This window comes from Aythya marila (assembly GCF_965140915.1).
Source record: "Aythya marila genome assembly, chromosome: 4".
Taxonomy (NCBI): domain Eukaryota; kingdom Metazoa; phylum Chordata; class Aves; order Anseriformes; family Anatidae; genus Aythya; species Aythya marila.
Window position 1 is genome coordinate 14,981,531 of NC_139045.1, and position 18,243 is coordinate 14,999,773.

The 18,243-nt window shown below is 47.8% G+C and overlaps 4 protein-coding genes across 6 annotated transcripts in view; 2 read left to right on the forward strand and 2 right to left on the reverse strand.

The window, feature by feature from the left end:
* YTHDC1 (YTH N6-methyladenosine RNA binding protein C1) overlaps window positions 1–18,243 on the forward strand; it is an 83,751-nt gene that overhangs the window by 43,075 nt on the left and 22,433 nt on the right. For all 3 annotated transcript variants that reach the window (XM_082759410.1, XM_082759415.1, XM_082759419.1), the window contains one exon: window positions 18,128–18,218. In XM_082759410.1, coding sequence (XP_082615536.1) covers window positions 18,128–18,218 — 91 coding nt within the window. The remainder of the gene's footprint in view (window positions 1–18,127; window positions 18,219–18,243) is intronic.
* Window positions 248–3,143, reverse strand: LOC309877729 (sulfotransferase 1B1). The gene is made up of 8 exons (XM_082759407.1): window positions 2,899–3,143; window positions 2,168–2,316; window positions 1,872–2,000; window positions 1,656–1,753; window positions 1,416–1,542; window positions 1,237–1,331; window positions 983–1,163; window positions 248–907 (listed from the first exon to the last, which is right to left on the reverse strand). The coding sequence occupies exons 2-8, from the start codon at window positions 2,313–2,315 to the stop codon at window positions 795–797; spliced, it is 891 nt and encodes a 296-aa protein (XP_082615533.1). The 5' UTR covers window position 2,316; window positions 2,899–3,143; the 3' UTR covers window positions 248–794.
* On the reverse strand, window positions 4,067–5,736 carry LOC309877730 (sulfotransferase 1 family member D1-like). Its single transcript, XM_082759408.1, has 7 exons — window positions 5,537–5,736; window positions 5,338–5,463; window positions 5,143–5,240; window positions 4,918–5,044; window positions 4,728–4,822; window positions 4,434–4,614; window positions 4,067–4,324 (listed from the first exon to the last, which is right to left on the reverse strand). Exons 1-7 carry the CDS (start codon window positions 5,679–5,681, stop codon window positions 4,212–4,214), a joined length of 885 nt encoding a protein of 294 aa, XP_082615534.1. The 5' UTR covers window positions 5,682–5,736; the 3' UTR covers window positions 4,067–4,211.
* LOC309877731 (uncharacterized protein) lies at window positions 5,808–7,770 on the forward strand. The gene is made up of 2 exons (XM_082759409.1): window positions 5,808–5,964; window positions 6,467–7,770. The coding sequence occupies exons 1-2, from the start codon at window positions 5,830–5,832 to the stop codon at window positions 6,905–6,907; spliced, it is 576 nt and encodes a 191-aa protein (XP_082615535.1). The 5' UTR covers window positions 5,808–5,829; the 3' UTR covers window positions 6,908–7,770.

Genomic DNA, 18,243 nt, shown 5'->3' on the forward strand with positions numbered 1-18,243 from the left:
CTTGTGCCTGCGAGCCCTGTTATTTTTCAGTGCGGGGAGCCCTGCGGTGCGGTAGGGGGGTCCCGCTCCTTCCCCCCTCCCCAGCACCCCCATACCTGGTGGTGGAGTAGGTGTCGGGTTGCTGGTAGCAGCAGAAGAGTTTCCAGGACCCTGACAGCAGAACAGCACAAAGTGACCTCCAGAATCCTCCCTTTGTTATCACCGCTCTGGGGGGGGTCAGGGAAGGGGGCGAAGGATGGGACCCCAGCCCTCTCCCAGCTCCCCAGGGCCACTTTTGCCCGCGTCCCACTCACCTCGGCTCTCCCCCATGGCGCAGCCACCGGTGGCAGGGTGGCAATGGCCCTGGCCCGCTCCCTGCCCAGGCGTAACCTCAGCAGGGCCTTTTCTGACGCCTGCTGATGCAATGATGAGGTCGGAGGCAGTGGGTACGGGACCCCCTGCGTGCAGGGAGATCGCACAGACGCGTGTGGGGGCCACGAAACAGATTTATTGCCTCGTGCTGGAGACAGCCCTGGGTGGGACCTGGCGCTTAGGGACGTGGTTTAGTGGGTGACATCAGTAGCAGATGATCTCAGAGGTTTCTCCAACCTTAATGAATCTATGATTCCTCCCCAAGAAAGCCACGTGGGCGCTGTCAGATTTGTGTCCCGGAGGGCGACCTGCAGTGCGGTGGGGGCTCCTCGAGGCGCTGCGGCAGATTTCACACAGACGAGCGTGCGGGGAAAGGCAGGAGGCAAAATTTTATTTTCGTAAAAGCAGAAATCTGGGGGAAGTGTGCAAGGCCGGGGTGGGCCTCAGATGTGCGTGCGGAAGCACAGGTCGGTGCCCACCATCCTCTGCGCGTAGAGCTGGTCGAAGCGCGTGCTCTGGGCCACAGTGAAGTGGTTCTTCCAGTCACCAGTGATGCCTGGGGGGCGAGAGGAGGCTGAGCAGGGCCCAGAGGGCTGGTGGTGTGCTGGGGTGGGCCCCAGAGCCCGCTCACCTTTGCGCATGAAGGGGGAGATGCCCTGGTCCATGAGGTTGGAGGGCACCACCCGGTAGTTGGTGCTGAAGTTGTCCCGCATGGCCTCGAAGGACGTGTGCTGGGCGACCGCCTCCAGTGCCGCCTCCGACAGCTCCTTCCCCAGGAACTGGGCCACCTTGGTGATCTCCCGGCGGGGGTCCTGGGCGCAGAGGCTGGCATTCAGCCCTGGCGCCCCCAAGCCCCTAGCCCCACCGTCAGCACTGTCCCCTCACCTCCTTCATGTCCTCGTAGAAGAGGTAGAGGATGGGGTGCTCCCTCCGGCGCTCCCAGTAGCCCCTCACGTGGTCGAACCAGGAGCCGTAGGCCACTGCACAGGGAGAGTGGCCATGGGGATCAGCGGGTGACGGCACCCTCAGGGTCCTCACGTGCACCCATGTGTGTCCCACCCCACCTCTGCCTGCCATGAACTCCTCCAGGTACTGGTCCCACGTCCCCGGGTGAGGGTGCAGGTGGTTCATCAGGTCAAAGTGGTAGTAGGAGACGGCCACATCCTTGGCGTTACGCCCCACGTAGACCATCTGTGGAGAGGCCCGTGTCGGTGACGTGTGCTGATTTGCAGGGTTCTGGTGGGGGTAGTCATGCCCGTATCCCTTCTGGGTCCCTCCTGGCACGTTCCCTCCAGCCCTATTACCTTGCAGCCCTTCTCCCAGAAGGATTTGGGTAAGATATCAGCCGGGATGTGGGTCTTGATAATGCGAGGGGATGGCATGCCCTCCAGCTGCTCCGTGCCTACAAAAAGCGCTTCTGCTACCAGCAGGGTGCACCCCAAAAGCCCAGTCTGCCCCATCCTTGTTGGCCAGGCTGGCCCCCGAGCCTCGGGGCACCCACTGCCCACCCACCCCACTACCTGCCAGCATCTGCCCAGGGGCAGCAAACTCCAGCATGGGCACCCGGTTGACGATGACGTCCCGCTTGCATTTTTCGGGGTCGCCGCCTTGCAGGATCATGTCCACGATCTCGCTGACCCAGGTGGTGCCTGGTGAGGAGCAGCCCGGTGTCCCGCTGCTGCTGTCCCCTCCTGAACCCAATCGCAGGCACCGCAGCACCTTCTGGCCACCCCCAAAATTCCAGCTCGGGTAGTCGTGGGTTAGTGCCCCCCACTTCCCGCACATGGCCCCTCTCTCCTGTGCCGGGGCCGCTCACCGGATTTGGGGAAGGTGACCACCACGATGTCTTCAGGGCGGCTCTGGAACTTGTCCACCTGCTCCCAGTTCTGGGCGAAGGCGTAGACCATAGGGATGCCGTGCACCGTGCTCCAGGGCTGGCGTATGTAGGTGTCCATCGTGGCCATCCTGGTGGGGACAGGGGGGTACACAGAGGGCCAGCTGGTGGGGTTGTCTTCATAGGGCCACCTTCATGGGGCTACAGCCAGCCCCATGAGCTGGGGAGCACCCAGAGCTGCTGCTGGGACCCAGCACTGGGCTCTTGGGGTGCATGCCCAGACACCCCTGGCGTTTCAGGGCTGCTCTGTGGGGTGCCAGGAGGGGAAAAAGTGTGTCCTGCCTGGTGCCAGCTTGGGCTCTTGGGGCGGCAGGAGGGAGCTTCAAGGAAAACAAGGTGCTGCCAAAGGGCAAAGGGCAAATCCTTTCTCTTGGTGTTACTGGGGCGGTGGCGGGACTCACTGACACAGCCAGCAAAGCAAAGCCCTGTGCCCATCCCCAGACCCCTTGGGCTTTTGTGGAGGATCCCAGCCTTGTTCTTCAGAGCCAGTGGGGACCACCGACCCGCGCCCCTTTGCCGAGCTGCCATAGCAGGGATCAACCAGCAGCCATCTCACCCCCGTACCCTGCAGCTGGTGAAGAAACCAGCCCCCCCAGGGCCCCCCCAGTATCCAGGCCTTGCCTTTCAGAGGCTGGCGGGGGGTTCCCCGTTACCTGCTGCTGGGCGCCGTGGGGAGCGGGGAGCACCATGCATGTGCCCGCAGACAACGGGGTGTTTATTTTTCCCCTCCCCGCGTGGAAGATGGAGGCACGGGGAGGTGCCTGGGGATGGGGACGTCACCGGGGGTGGGAGAGGGTGCTCCAGGGTGGGGAAGAGGAACAAGGGGGGCAAGGCGAGTGCCTGTGATGAGCGGTGCTGTGCTCAGCACCCCCTCCCAGGCAGGGGTAGGCTGGGGGTGTCACCTGCGTGTGGCTCGCTGGTGGGACGCAGGGCTCAGGCTCGGGACCCCGAAGGCGGGTCCAAAGTCTGCAGGGTTGCAAAAGAGCAGCGCCTGCTGCAGCCAGCATGCTGCTGGGAAAAGGGTTTAAGGGAGACGTGCTGGGGGGAGTGCGGGTCTTTTGGGGAAAGGGCCACCCTTCGGCAAAGCCAGGAGCTGGGGGTGCATGAGGATGCCCCTCTGCACTAAAATAAACGTGTTGGAAGGGTTTGTTCTTTAGCTGCACCGATAGCACTGCTGCTCGCAGATCAATCCGGTTTGCATCTCTCTGGGACAAACCAGCCCCAGGGCACTGCCTGTGCACAAACGTCGCTAGTTTGGACGCTCATAAACCAAAGCTGGAAATGGGGCATAACGGGGGCATTTGGGTCCCAGGAGCAAATCCCTGATGCCGGTGGGCCAGGTTGTCCCAGTGGTGCCTGAGCAAGAGCCTGGTGCAGCTGTGTGGGAGCAGGGACATCCCCCATGTCACCGTGCCAGTGGGGCCAGCGCCAGTGCCAGGCAGGAGGTGTTTCCCCTTGCCTTTGCCCTGCAGTACCCATGCCGGTGCAACGGTGATGGAAATTTCTGCCTGCTCTGCAAAGCAATCTGCAGCAATTCGGAGCCATAAACGTGCCTGGGCATGGAGTCAGCCTGGGTGCAGTGAGCACCCTGACTTGCTTTGGGGTTTTTCCACTCCTAGGACGGTCCTTGCTCCTGCTGGCACTGCTCTTTTATTTCTAGGAGTGGGCTGAGCCAGCTCCATGTGTCTGGGGCTGAAAGTGATGCTTTGGAGTATGGGGTCCCTGCAGCAAGCATCTCCGTGTGCCTGCAGGCATCTCGAGGCACCAAGAACACGCTTCAGGGTCTGCCCTTGCCCTTCATCGCAGACATACATGTATGCTCACCCTCTGGCTATTGCAATTTATTATGGGAAGAAAAATGCCCGGCAAGCTCCGGGCTGCAGGAATCCGGTGCTGGCTCCCCATCAGGGCAGGGGGAGCCCTGGGCAGCGCCGGGGGCAGGCAGTGCCCCGGGGGTGGGTGCCCCTCACACCTCCATCTGGAAGCAGAGGTCTGAGCCCGCCATGTGCTGCTGGTAGTGCTGGTCAAAGCGCTCGTTCTGCGCCACCGTGAAGTGGTTCTTCCAGTCGCCGGAGATGCCTTTGGGGGTAGGGAGGTGAGAAAGCACATGGGGCAAAATCTGGCCCCCAAAAACATCTGCAGTCTGGGCCTGGGACTCACCCTCCCAGGACCGCCGGCCGAAACCTACCTTTCCGCATGAAGGGGGAGAGGCTGTGGTCCATCATCGAGGAGGGCATGGTCTCGTAGTTAGCGGCGGGGTTCTTCTTCATCTCCTGGAAGGAGGTGTGGTGGAGGATCCTCGCCACCGTTTCCTCCGCCACCTCCTTGCCCAGGAACTGCAAGATCTTCTGCACCTCACGCCGCGGGTCCTGTGGGGTGGCAGGGGCAGGGGTGCTCAGTGCTGGTGCTCCCCCTAGAAATAGGGGGGAGGGGGGGAGCAGCCAGGGCAGGTGCAGGCACCCCTCTCTCCAGCCCACCTCACCTTCTTCATGTCCTCGTAGAAGAGGTAGAGGAGCTGTTTCTCCTGCCTCTTCTCCCACCAGCCCCTCACATGCTCATACCAGGACCCGTAGGCCACTGTGGGATGGGGGTTGGGTTAGCCGAAAAGCAGCAAGGAGGAGGATGCCCTCCCCACCAGCATTTTTGTGCGAGCCCAAGCATGCAGCCCCCACCTTTTCCATTCATGAAGGCCTCCAGGAATTCAGCCAGCGTGCCGGGGTCAGGGTGCATCTTGGCCATCTGGTAGAAGTAGTAGTAGGAGATAACGACGTCCTTGGGGTTGCGAGCCATGTAGATTATCTGGGGACAACCGAGGCTGTGGTTGAGGGAAGAGGAAAGGTGCCCCCTCCCTACTGCCCCGCTGGGGAGAGAGGTGAGGGGCAGCCCCACAGCGTTACCTTGCAGCCCTTCTCCTGGAAGGAGGCCGGGAGGAGCTGGACTGGCAGGTGGGTCTTCACCAGCCGTGGGGATGGGGTTTTCTCCAGCAGCTCGATGCCTGCAGGAGGGGAGCTCAGTGGGATGTGCCCCCTGCTCTGACACCCCCACCCATGCCCCAGCTCGACCCCTTTCCCCCACAGCCCTCGGCCACTCACCGCTTGGTATCCTGGGGGCCTTCATCTCCAGGAAGGGCACCCGGTTGAAGATGGCATCCCGCCGGCACTTCTCCACGTCGCCGTCATGGTAGATCATGTCCAGGATCTCGCTCAGCCACGTCGTGCCTGTGGCACAGGGCAGTGTCTCAGGGGCTGGATGTGCCCCAGCAGCATCCCAAAACCCCCTAGGTCCACACACCTGACTTGGGGTAGGTGGCGATCAGCAGGTCGTCATGCCGGGCTTGGAAAGCCTCCACCTGCGGCCAGCCCTCTATGAAGGACTTGTACAAAGGGATGCCATGGAGGCTTCCCAGCTCCTCCCTGCACACCTCGTCTACCCCCATCGCTGGCAGCGTGTCCCCACGGCACGGACGCTCTTCTGTGTCTGCGTTCAGGGGAGGGCAAAGTCCACCCTGAATCACGTGCAGCCCCCCGGGGCGGTGAGGTTCTCCTCGCCCGGCCCCCAGCTCAGTTTCCTTCCGCTGTGAAAGTATGGGTGGCACAGACTGCAAGCGCTGGGGAGGTTTGGAGAGAGACGGGCTCGACCCGGGAGAGGAAACGCCTGTTTTCTGGACTGCAACTCACAGCCTTGTTTTCCGTCTCTTTCTGTCTGCTGACGGCTCAATGGTGAGGCATGGCTTGGTTGGGGAAGGGAAGGAGGAAATTGGAGGCTGGTGGGTGACTCCATGGGGCGCAGAGTGGTGGGATTTGGGAGCTGGGCACCAGCTCTGGCTGCGGAGATGCATTGGAGAAGACCCAGCCTCACTGCCCGGTGCTGCTTCAGCCTCGGCTCTAGCTGCTGGGGAGCCCCAGCCCCCCACATTGCTGCAGTCCCAGGGAGATGCAGCCAGTGCATGTTAAAGGCAGTCGTTTTAATATAAACCGTGACAGCTGCACACGGTGTGAATACTGACTAGCTGGTTTGTATTTATTGATTTATTAGTTAGTAATGATTCGGTTATACTATGTCTGGAATAGAGAGTGGAGCCTCAGAAGCATTGTTTTGCCCGGAGGCCATCTCAAACACTGAATTCAGCATGGTGCACGTCACCGTCCTCCATTTTGGGGATGATTAAAGCTGCACCAGTCCCGGTCCCCTAGCCACTATGCTCTCCGGATCTTTTGTCAGGAAACCACTCAGCACTCCGTGCTCCAGAACGCCTACGTGCTCCGGAACGTCTCCCGCCTGTTCCAGAACCTCTTCTGCATTCTCCATAATGTCTTCTCCATCCTCCGGCACATCTCCTACATGCTCTCGGACGTCTTCTGCGTGCTCCAGGACATCTTCCATGTGCTACAGGACGTCCTCTACATGCTCTGGGGCATCTTCTGCGTGGTCTGGGACATCCTCTGCATATTCTGGGATGTCTTCTGTGTGCTCTGGGCCATCTTCTGGAAATTGAAGCAGTTTGAAAATGTGGCCCCTGGCTCTGCTCTTGGGGGCACCGTGGGGAAGGCAGCCACCCCAGTGGGAGTGAAGTGGAAGCTCCAGTATAATGGAATGACCTGGGTTGAAAAGGATCTCAAAGATCATCTCATGCCAAACCCCCTGCCAAAGGTTGTACAGTAGGTGATGGACAATCAAAATGTAGATTGCTTCATGCTTGAGGCTGAAACCTTTTGATATGATGCTATTTTGGTACATGGGAAGAAATGAACGTTCAGGAGAGAACATTTCCTTCCCTTACTCTCTCCTCCACTTTCTTTTGTGCTCTCACTTTGTCCTTCAGAACCTCATTTTATCATGTTTCTGGTCTTACCTAGAGAGACTTCTTAGAATAATTCTTTCCTAGCAAACATTTTCATGAGGGCCTTCTTACAAATAAAAGCTTTGTCACAGCATTTGCTTGTCTGATATATAGCATGAAAACATGGCAACATACATGAAAGCTCCAGACCAGAAGAACCAAAATGTTAAGGGCCAAAAAGCCCTGCGGGGCAGGGAGGATATTTTGAGTGGAATTTTTGCCTAGACTGGAATGAATGTCACAATCACAACTCCTTCCTTGGCAAGGGCAAAACCTGTCAGGAGGCATAAACGAAAGATACTGTGTAGTAAAGAAGCAGGTTTCGCTTTCACTGGTGCTGCTTCAAAGATCAAAGACCTCAGGGTTTTCCCTTCTCCACCCTGTCCTTGCCCACCTGCTGGTTTATGGCTGTTTTTTTTTTGTTTTTCGTGAGAGGATGTGGCAACCAGTGCTCACAACCAGCTGAGATACTGTCTTGAGGCACGCGAGACATCACAATCTGGGCAGCTCTGGCACCACTCCCTACACAGGAAATACTTTGGAAGAGTTTCTGGCTTTCTGAACAATAGAGAAGGTTCAGGGTGCTTTGAAACTCGAGGATGCCCTGCCCTCCTCCCCCTGAGCCAGCCCTGGGAGCTAGGAGCTGTGTCCCCCCCCAGGCTGGGGGAGCAGGGCTCAGGCTGGTGTGCACCACCTAGGGATGGCTGCAGGCTGGCAGCTCCTCTTGCCTTCCTGCAGCGTCCAATGCTGGGGACCTCTGGAGGAAGGAAGGAAAAACAAAGAAACCACTTATCACAAAAAACAGTGACAAGGGCTAGTGCTCTCTCCTCAGCATCACAACTTTTTAACGGGCTTTTTCTCTGATGTGCTATGCAACACTGGGTGAAACCAGGGATAGAAGAGTAGGGGCTTGTTAATCACTTTAAAAATAGATGTTGCTGAATGTCTTTGCTTACTACTGTGCAAATTAACCAAAACAAGGAGTCTTGGGGCCCCTCACAGAGGATGTTTCCTGACAAAAATGGGGAACCCGTCTCAAAAACCAGCTGAGACCGACACTGTGGTTTGGACAAAAGCCAAGGAGCAGCTGAGTCTGTACAAAGGCAGGAGGTCAGCTAGTGGTGATGAAGAAGAGTTATCAGCCTTCATCCCCACGACCCCCCCAGCAACCACCACTGTGCAAGCGCAGACAGGAGGAGTTAATGGAAATGACTTCTTGGAGCTATTTTTTATTATGAAGCAGAGATAGGTTATGCATATGTATAGGCATATTGGGAAACTTCATGCATATGTAACTCTTTACTGCATATAACCAAAGCAATTTGTTGGGTTGGGGTGCGCATGCCTTTGGAAACTACCCCACATGCGCCCGGCGCTGAAATAAACCACATACCTGCTTTATAACTCATTTGCTTTGAGCTGTGGAGTTCTTTCACAAATCACAGGTTAAGGACATCTGCATCACATCTGTATGGATAACACATGGGGTTTAGAGGGCACAAGACACTGGTGCTGGCCTCACCTGGAGAAAGCAGGATGCAATGGGGAGGGCCCTGAACATTTCCATATGCATTTTTTTTTTCTGTAAATCCAAAGCTTTCAAACTTTTTTTTGAGCATGAGCCAGCACTGTGCCCTGGTGGCCAAGAAGGCCAGCGGGATCCTGGCATGCATTAAAAGGAGCATGGCCAGCAGGTCAAGGAAGGTGATCCTCCCCCTCTACTCTGCTCTGGTCAGGCCTCACCTGGAGTACTGTGTCCAGCGCATACCTATTTCTTGCTTGCATACCACATTTTGCTTTCACATGTTCTAAATTGCTGTGTCTCGGTAGCCTGCTCAGCTGTGCTCAGCTGTTTGTATTGCTCTTTAAGCATTGCCCCTGAATATTTCTGCTGCAAATTATTATTGCTGCAGGAGTAAGGTGAACTGTCTGTATTGAATCCTATTTCAGCATCGTTTAGAACTTTGCAGTTGAAGCAAACTGTCAAGATCAGAAAAAAATGTTTGTCACTCTCAAAGCACCCGAGGCAAAATCTGCAAGTTGCTTCCACACTCTCATCGTAACTTTGTCTTTGAAATATATACAAATGCTTTGCACTTGAAATCAGTAGATATCATTTCCCCACGCCAAGTGAACACAACAGCTACACAGTACTTCTGTAGCTCCTCACTGCCCAATTCCAAGTACTGCAGTTTCTCAGAATGAAAATGCCAGCTCACCTCAGTCTGTCACACACTTCTTGTTTCTGTGAATATCTCAAAAGCACATGCTGTCAGCACACAGCAGAAGCACTCGATGGCTTTATGATGTGCACTCAGAGCTTTAGGAACAGTAGTATAATATTTAAAATGAATACTGTAGCACTCTTCTCTTTGCTCCTTTAGAAGTATAAAAAGGTCATATTCCAACAAGATTGTGTTAGGAAGCTTATACAGTGTCTCTTGAACCTAATCCTTCAGTTTTCCAAAATATTTTAGGAGAACAATATTCCAGAATATGTCCCCAATACAACATGTGTGTAGAGACAGAGAGGCTTACCTGGCAAACATTTTTCTCCCCCCCAGCCTGCATTTGCATCAGAAAAGCCAGTAGGTAGGTAGGATTCAGCCATTATACCCTCTATTTTAAGATTCAAAAAAGCAGTATCATGTTTTTAACTACTTCAGGATTTTATTTTTGTATATTTTTATTTTTTTACCAGGTTAGTAGCAAAATCTGATTTTCTAACTTGGTTAAGACATGTAAGCAGGCGTGACTTAAGCAAGAGGTGCTGGAACATAAGAAGAAAAGTGGTGAGGTGCTTGTGGGGAGGCAGCAACATCACTTCAAACTGGACATTTTAAGAGATGTAGGGCACACTGTCAGCACCTTGAATTTAAATGTGTATTGCCCTAAATTAAAAGCCCCATGTTTTTCCATGTTTCTGCTGTTAAAGGTCTTATGAGTCGAACAAAGCTCAATTCTACATCAGCTTAGAACTTTACCTGGGAAACCTTATAGCTGCAAAACCCATAGTCAACAAAAGTTGTTAAGAACCACCTGGATGGTTCTGGACAGCATGGACTGGAAAGGATTGCTCAGGGAACACCTGCGGATTGGTGAGACATTGAGCTCTTTACTTACACAAACACATATGTACAAATACACATATGCATATTTCTCACTGCTTTTTCCAGGAAAAGAGTCACACTAACAGGACAGTCTTTACAGTACTGTATGTACTATGTACTCTATCAGGGGACTGAGCTGGGATTTAAGATTCTTCAGGGGAGATGGATGTCAAGCAATCTTCAGAGCCCCCTACAAGTCATACTTTTTTCTCACCACTCTGCCATCTCTCCATCTCTAACAGCAACACTTATTAAGTCATGCATGGCAGCTAAGACAAAAACATTCATACATTTTAAATATATACACATATGCTTGTATATATATATACACAGTCTGTGTGTGCGTGTGTGTATATGGCATACATTTGGCATAAACCTAAGCAATGATTCTGTTTAAACTAACTAGCTTTCCAACAGCAACGAAGAACTAAAGCCATGAGTTTTGTGGCTGGTAGTTGACTGACAAAAGGCAGCAAAAAGCTGTCAAGAAGATATCTTAGTCTGCTACCTCATGTTGATTCTACTTTTCAGTCCACTGTGCCCTAACACACATAGGGATTTTTCATTTATTTTATTTTATTTTATTTTATTTTATTTTATTTTATTTTATTTTGTTTTGTTTTGTTTTGTTTTGTTTTGTTTTTTATTTATCTACTTACTTTATTCTCTCCTATTTAAGGGATTCACAGCATGACAGTTTACAAAGAAACTTTTTTTTTTTTTTTTTTTTTTTGATTCATTGATGGCACTATACAACATTACACACAGCTATTTTTTGTCAGATTTATACTGTAACAGTGACATCCACTGGCCAGTATAAACAGCACCAGGTTCTTTGCTGAGTAAACTTAGTAATTGATAGGGGCTTCACGTACCTAAACAGATTCACTTAGAATAGTGTAAATAAAACTGACTGTAAATTATCCAGAAATATATGAAATATTTGAGAGATTATGGTAGTGTACTACCATATATTTTACATTTCAGCCTAGTGTCCCCAGGTAAGGTTAAAAAATATAACTAAATCACATATTGCAGCAATAGAAATCTAGTCTGAAAAATAATCCTTGTAAAAAATAGTAATGATTAGAAGACACTTTTTATTCTGAACACATCTACTTTTTGGTCAGTCTAATAAAAAAAAAATGCAGAATTTCTCAGCATTTTAAAATTTAACTTAATTCTGGATATTTCAAAAAAGAGATTTATTTTCCAATAGGTCAAATTAATACTAGAGGTAAAGACAGTGTCATAATGATATAATAGTACTAGCACAATACGCAACGGCAAGAACAAATCATGCATTTGTTATAATGGAGTGAGGACCAGAACCACCTCTTTAGAGATCAGCTGACACTTCAGGATTATGAGTTTGCCAGACATTTACCACCCTCCCAGAATGTCAGAATAGTAAAGTATTTGAGAAATCAGGTGAAATTTTGAGAAAAAACAAAGGATATAAATTAGTTTCCACTTTGCCCATAACTCATGAAACAATTGAATGGAAACAAATAAAAAGATGGCTGTGCATAAAAGCACTGTACACATGCATTCATCTTCTGAAGAAAATAATGGAAAAACAGAATAAACCTAGAGAAGTTAAGCTAAGAGTTAAGAAGAGTTAAGCTAAGAGTTAAGCTAAGCATTAATCTAACTTCACAGGGGCAGGAAGAGCACAGCAAGGATGGCAATAACATACATCAGTTAATCGTGGTGTTGACGGATCATTCTGTACGAAAGGGCTTGCAATGGGGAAACTGTTTACACTGCAGCAAAGAGCCTGTGCTAGCAGAAGAGAGCAGCAGATGAGAGCGGGAGGCAAATGAGGAATGGAGCTTGGGTAGCTGAACTTTACTCTGACCTTCATTTGTATTCTTTTTTCAGTACTGGAGAAATAAAGTGTGCCAACCCACGGTAAAGTATGGGGGGTAGAGGGAATGCTCACTGACGTCTAGCCTCAATAGCTGTTTGTTTCATATGACACACTTGTCATTTGGCCACCACTCACTGCTTTTGTCTGAGATGCAGATTTTGAGACTACACAGATGCGGCAGAGCTGGCAGGACAACACTGGCACAAACTTTCCTATCTGTAGGGGCGCTGGAAAAAAAGATATTAAAGGCCAAGTTTTCGAAGGAACTCTAATATTTCCTTCCAATGCCTTCCTTGGCCTGAGCACTGTCCCACACCTGCACATTCAGCCCTACGTTTTCCTCTCCTTTTCCATGGTTATTAGTTTAATTGCATCTGCCAGCACTGAGAAGCCATGAGTCTCATGATTAATGTTGTCCTAGAAAGCATAAGGAATATCTCAGAACAGCTCTCCCCAAGTCTACTTCACACCAATCAAATATTTATGTGACCACAGGAGAAGGTATTTGATAGAATGGGATTTCAGCTGGGTGAAAATCGCTGCTATGATAAATACTTCATTTATACAAACCAGTGCCTCTTGGAACAGTAAGAGAGAAGGAAACATCTGCTAGACAGAAGACACCTGGAATTCAGGAGGTTATCATCAGAGATATGTTTCCTTTCACCCTACTGCCATGAAACACTGCAAATAGCCTGGCTCTGTCTTCCTGAAGATCTCTTTACAGGTATTGGAAAACTGGTGTTCCATTTATTTTTCCAGTGAGAAGTTGTCTTTTCTCCAGACTGAACAAGCCATGTTCCTCTGTTTCTCCTCACAGAGACAGTGCTCCAGCCTCCTGAGCATCTTGTTGTCCCTCTCCTAAATTTGCTTTGGTTTGTTGATGTCTGTCGTGAACCGGGAGACCTAAAGCTGGATATTCTAGACTATGCTTTTATTGCAAGGGGTTATTTCTTCCTAGGTACAGGACTTTTCATTTGTCAGGTATTACAGCACAGAAAACAGCTGTCTCAGGAAATCACACAGCAGACATAGGAGTCCATTTCCCAAAAGAGAGAAATAATAATAAAAAAATATATTATTAGATATTTTTTATGAAAGATCTCTTTCTAATTTTCCAGTTTTTGAAAAATCAAGCTATTAAGATCAGCTGTTGTCTTTCATCTCCAAGACTGTGCCCTCACCAAATTAAAATTAAAACCTAAAAACATCTAGGGAACTGCAGGGGAAATATATATTATTATAATAATATTATTATTATTATTAAAAAATTATATATATATATATAATATTATCATCATCCATTTTACTTATTTTCTGGCATCTGTAGGATCTAAACATTATGTCAGCTGCTGAAGATATAGAACTACTTCCAGAGAAAAAACGGCCAAAAAATGAACTACATGCTGCTAGTATGTCTATGTGCATTAGAAGATACAGCTAAATTAAGTTACCAGTACATTATATATAGCAATACTATTCCTTTGATACTTATTTTCATAGTGTCTTATTTCTGATTCTGATACAGTCATTACTGGACTGAATCCAGGAAAGGACCATCCTGTGATAGGAATGGCATGGGCACTTTTCTGGGTTATATGAGCCTGGGAATGGAGGAACAGCACAGTTTCGTTTTAGCAGACAAGTTATGATTGGTTGCAATATTTCAGTGGCTTCCCTAAGTCATTCATAGTGACCCAAACTTGAACCCAGGACCATGCCACAGCTCCACAGCTGCTCTTCCCATGTGCATTTTTTTTTGTTGTTGTTTTATTGTGTGTTCAAAATTACAATACAATCAGAAACACACCCCACCTGCAGATAACAGCATCTGGTTTTCTACAGTGCAGCACAAGTGTCTGTTTCTGATCTGAAAATAACTCTTCTTAGAACAGTGGAAAAAAAAAAAAAAAAAGAAAAAGATTTAGAATAAAACAAGTAACAAATACTTTAGGAGCATGAGCTCAGATGGGGAGCCACCACCTATCAGATCTTCCAGCTGATTCTAATACCTTCTTCTCTCTAATTACAGCCTCTGTTACCAGCCTTCCTTTTCATTTTAGCAGTCAGTTGAGCAGGTGAGCTTCCATCTCCATGATGTATCTATTAGATGCAGCATTTTGGGTGCAGCTTATCAGCCTGCTATATATAGAAGCAAGCTCCATCAGGCTTACTTTGTTTGGTAGGTATTTTTAATTGTGGTTATTTCAGAGGGGACTGGTCCAGCTTAAGGTATATTGATGTCTTTGGATGGTTTGTTTGCTAAGCTTTAAGAAGGAATGAAGTCCTGAATTGTTGTCTTATGCTGCTGGAATACACTTTAAGAAAATTAGACTGTGACATTTTGTGCTTAGAATATGGATGTGTCCAGAGGAGTGGATGTCTTCTAGCTCTATGGGTTCCTGTGTTTTGTTTGTTTGCCTGTTTTTTTGTGGCAATCTACTTGCTGAAAGGAGTAGAAACAATTGTGATAGTCTTGAAAGAAGCCAAAAAAATAAGGTTTGTTAGCGTTTATATTAATCTATGCATTTCAGGTGGTTCAGCAGCTACTATTTTGTTTTAATGGAATTTGGATAGGCAACCTCTGAAAAATAGGAATGGGACTGATAACTATCATAGTTGAAGCTGTAGCATACTTTGAGTGTCTTAGTGATAGAGAGATGTCTGTAACACATCACTTAATGGTGGCTGGAAATGATGTGTATTCCTAGAATGCAGGGGACTGGGAAGACGTCCTCAATTATGACTTGGTAATTGAGGGAGATCCTGCCCTTTGTGTGTTTATGTTGACTTATGAGCGTTTATTGTTGTTTGCATTGTGGTATTTCTAGACCTTAAGACATATACAGGCTTAAGAACATAGCAAAAGGCAGTCTTTACTGCAAGACTTAATTCAATGCAGTAGAGATAGAGTATGTTCTTCTGGAAAATGCTGTGTTTTCTATGTTCCTGTCTCAAGTGAATGAGATGTTTTACAATACTGTAGTTTGTGAAGTTCCATTGTAGTTAGTGTTTCATGTAAGTGCTAACCTACAGTAAAAGGAAGAAAATCCATTTTGTGCTGCAATTTGACTATTTCATTCTGTCTATTGCATGGACCCTATTACAAGATCCTTGTCAGGGAGAACAAATTTCTAATGTGCAATAACCTTCTGTCAGGGAAGGCTATGAATATCCTACTCCTTGAAAGGTTCTTGTCCAAATGCTGTTTAGAATAAACAAAACAGTTGAAAGATTAGTATCTAAGTAGCTTTTTAGTTGGTTTGCTTCCAATGTAAAGAGTGATGTCCAAAGTGACCATTCTGCAAGAGCAACAAAATTTTTTATTGTTCCTCTTGATGCATGAAATGCATGTCAAATTGTTTGAAAAGTGCAAGTTGGTTAGTAAAAGAAAGCAGTAATCGTAGCAAAATCAAAAAAGGAACTAGGGAAGGGCATTGGAAAAAAAAATACATTTAATTGTATGTAATTACTTGATGCATACTTTAACCAGAGAAAGAAAGGGAAAGGAGCATGCTAAATGTTTTTTGTAGGGCAGTTACACTAGATGATTTTTCCAAATGACTGAACTTGGTGTGAGTTTTGAATTAATAATAATAATAATGTCAGATGTTTCTAGCTGTTTTTGAAAATGTTTATAACTTTTCTTCACTGTAATTAGTTAAAATGCTTTACCCTGTCCTTCATATACATTCACACATTTAACAAAGTTTACTTTCTTTTCTGGTAATACTTTGCAAGCCAATTATGTAGAATACAAGTCCGACAGAAGCTGAAGCATCAATACACGAGTAAAAAGGTAAAAAGCTTTGAGCCATGTGATGCTGTAGCTGTTTAAACATGCAAGTACTCTAAAAACTGAGCTGCTCAGTTGAATGAGTTTTTGACATGCCAAGTTTGATATCTTTGAATGAATTACAGTCTAGTTTAAAGTAAGGATGTGTGTGTTGCAGAGGAAAGTGGAAGCAGCCTGTGAGCAGGTTTACTGGTGTGAATTCAAATGCTCTTGTCTCTCTATAAGTAATCACAGTTGACTGTGCTAAATAATTAATAAATTGAAGGTTACTTCCTATGGGAAAAAGATTAAAGTGATGAATAAGATGTGAAGTTTAGAGATGGAATAACTTACTCTATTTTATAATCACTTTTTATAGTGGAAAAGTTCATGCAGATGTTTTCCTTTTTGGGCTTAGGGTTAATGCAGGAAGATAATGCTACTGGTGACAAGCAAATGAGTGTATTGGTATGACTGGGGTGAGGTGGGGGATTTGGATGTTCTGAGAAGTTGAGTGATTTTTCTTTTTATCTTGGCATCATCTGCTAAGCACCTCGTGTTTTTAAGGCGGTCAAGAAAATGCACAGTATTAATACTCAGTGAAATCTGAATGTAGATGACTTCTCTAAGTATGCATCTGTGTGTGCACCATCGGGAGATGTCACTGAGGACCACGGATAGCTATTTTGACTGGAACACTTGTAATTTACAATGCTCTTTTGTGTCTCTGAACTACTTTTAATCCAGAAAAAGTCTTAGACTTGTACTAAAGTTACATTCTAAAGGATGTATTTGCATTCTGTTCTGAGGCTTTATCAAACCTGACTCTGGACAGCACTGTAGCAGCAGCAATCTTCAAAAAAAAAAAAAAAAAGTTCAAAATACTGGTGAACTTTTTAGCTGCCTTATGCTGAGCTACCACTGTTGCAGATCCACAGAATGGTTTGGGTTGGAAGGGACCTAAAGGATGATGTAATTTCAACCCCCCTGCCAGGGGCAGGAACACCTCCCACAAGACCAGGATCCTCAAAGCCTCATCCAGCCTGGCCTTAAACACTTTGAGGGATGAGGCATCCACAGCTTCAGGGAAACCTGTTCCAGTGTCTCATTGCCCTCTGAGTAAAGAACTTCTTCCTGATGTGTAATCTAAATGTACTCCCTTTTGCTTTAAAGCTATTCCCCCTTGTCCTATTGCTATGCTCCCTGGGGAGTTCCTCCCCACCTTTCCTGTAGGCCCCTGTTAGGTACTGACAGGCTGCTATAAGGTCTCCCCACAACCTTCTCTTCCCCAGGCTGAACAACTCCAGCCCCCTAAATCCTGTCCTGGAAGGAGAGGGGCTCTAGCCCCTTGGTCATCTTTTTGGCCCTTCTCTGGACTCATTTTAATAGGCCCATGTCCTTCTTGTGCTGGGGGCCCCAGAGCTGAACACAGTGCTCCAGGTGGGGCCTCAAAGGCAGTAAGACCTTGGAGTCATTTTCTCCAAGCAGTAAGCAGTTCAATTTTGCTCACACAGCAGCAATGCTGCTCACCACTGCTGAAATTTATTCTCAGTCCTGGGTGATTTTAAGAGGCATGAATGCCTTATGCTCAATAAAATTAAATACTAAACCAAGTGCATGTGTGAGATTGTGTTGCCTGTCCTGGCTTGTGCAGGTGGAAATGTTAGATGATTAATTCTAATTCTGTTGTGGCCTTTGTGGCCCTCACTTTCCCCCTCCACCTTTTAGGCACGTGTGTTCTCAAAAACCTCCACTGTGAGGAGCTGTTTTCTGTCAGTGGACAAGTCATGGCTCACAGTAAAAACTGTTGTTGGCTTACTGGGAATATATACGTTTTCCTTTCTGCAGCAAAAGAATTTGAGCCTTTTATAGAGTTAAAGATTTTCTTTCTCTATGGCTCTGCTAAACAGATCAACTACGGCCATGAGAAAGCGTTTTGAGATTTGCCTGGCTACAAGGACAACAGCTGTTGTCCCCTGCCTCCCCTCTTGATGAGTTTCTGCAGCATACAGTAGGCTGCCTGTACATTCCTCAGAATGAGGACAGGTATTTTAAGTAAAAGCATCCGTATTTCTTAATTGCTTGCTGAGAGTGCTGTGCAAACTTCCAAACCTTCATGCATATGAATACATGTGGGACTCATGTATTTTTCATTGCATTAGCTGACTTGACAAATATGCCAATTAACAAAAAAACATGAGGGGAAATGGAAAATGTGGCCCAACATTTTATTTCCATGTTGATGCATTATGATTCCCTTAAAATGTCTTGTCTTATTCTTCAGGGGAGTCTTATCTCATCTGCATATGCTGTTCAAAAAGGGCCTGCTGGAAGATCCAAGTCCAGTCTGCACTTGTGAAGCACCTGCTATGCAGGTAAGTTTTCAAAATGAATGTTTCT

Bases quoted from the DNA above. Each gene is read 5' to 3' on its own strand.
- LOC309877729 (XM_082759407.1), bottom strand. From the start codon at position 2,315: ATGGCCACGATGGACACCTACATACGCCAGCCCTGGAGCACGGTGCAC. The intron at 2,001-2,167 runs GTGAGCGGCCCC...GCTCCTCACCAG, and splicing joins GGTCACCTTCCCCAAATCCG to GCACCACCTGGGTCAGCGAG. The intron at 1,332-1,415 runs GTGGGGTGGGAC...CTCCCTGTGCAG, and splicing joins GGAGTTCATGGCAGGCAGAG to TGGCCTACGGCTCCTGGTTC.
- LOC309877730 (XM_082759408.1), bottom strand. From the start codon at position 5,681: ATGGGGGTAGACGAGGTGTGCAGGGAGGAGCTGGGAAGCCTCCATGGC. The intron at 5,464-5,536 runs GTGTGTGGACCT...CCTGTGCCACAG, and splicing joins CGCCACCTACCCCAAGTCAG to GCACGACGTGGCTGAGCGAG. The intron at 4,615-4,727 runs GTGAGGTGGGCT...GCCACCCCACAG, and splicing joins TCTACGAGGACATGAAGAAG to GACCCGCGGCGTGAGGTGCA.
- LOC309877731 (XM_082759409.1), top strand. From the start codon at position 5,830: ATGGGTGGCACAGACTGCAAGCGCTGGGGAGGTTTGGAGAGAGACGGG. The intron at 5,965-6,466 runs GTGAGGCATGGC...ATCTTTTGTCAG, and splicing joins TGTCTGCTGACGGCTCAATG to GAAACCACTCAGCACTCCGT.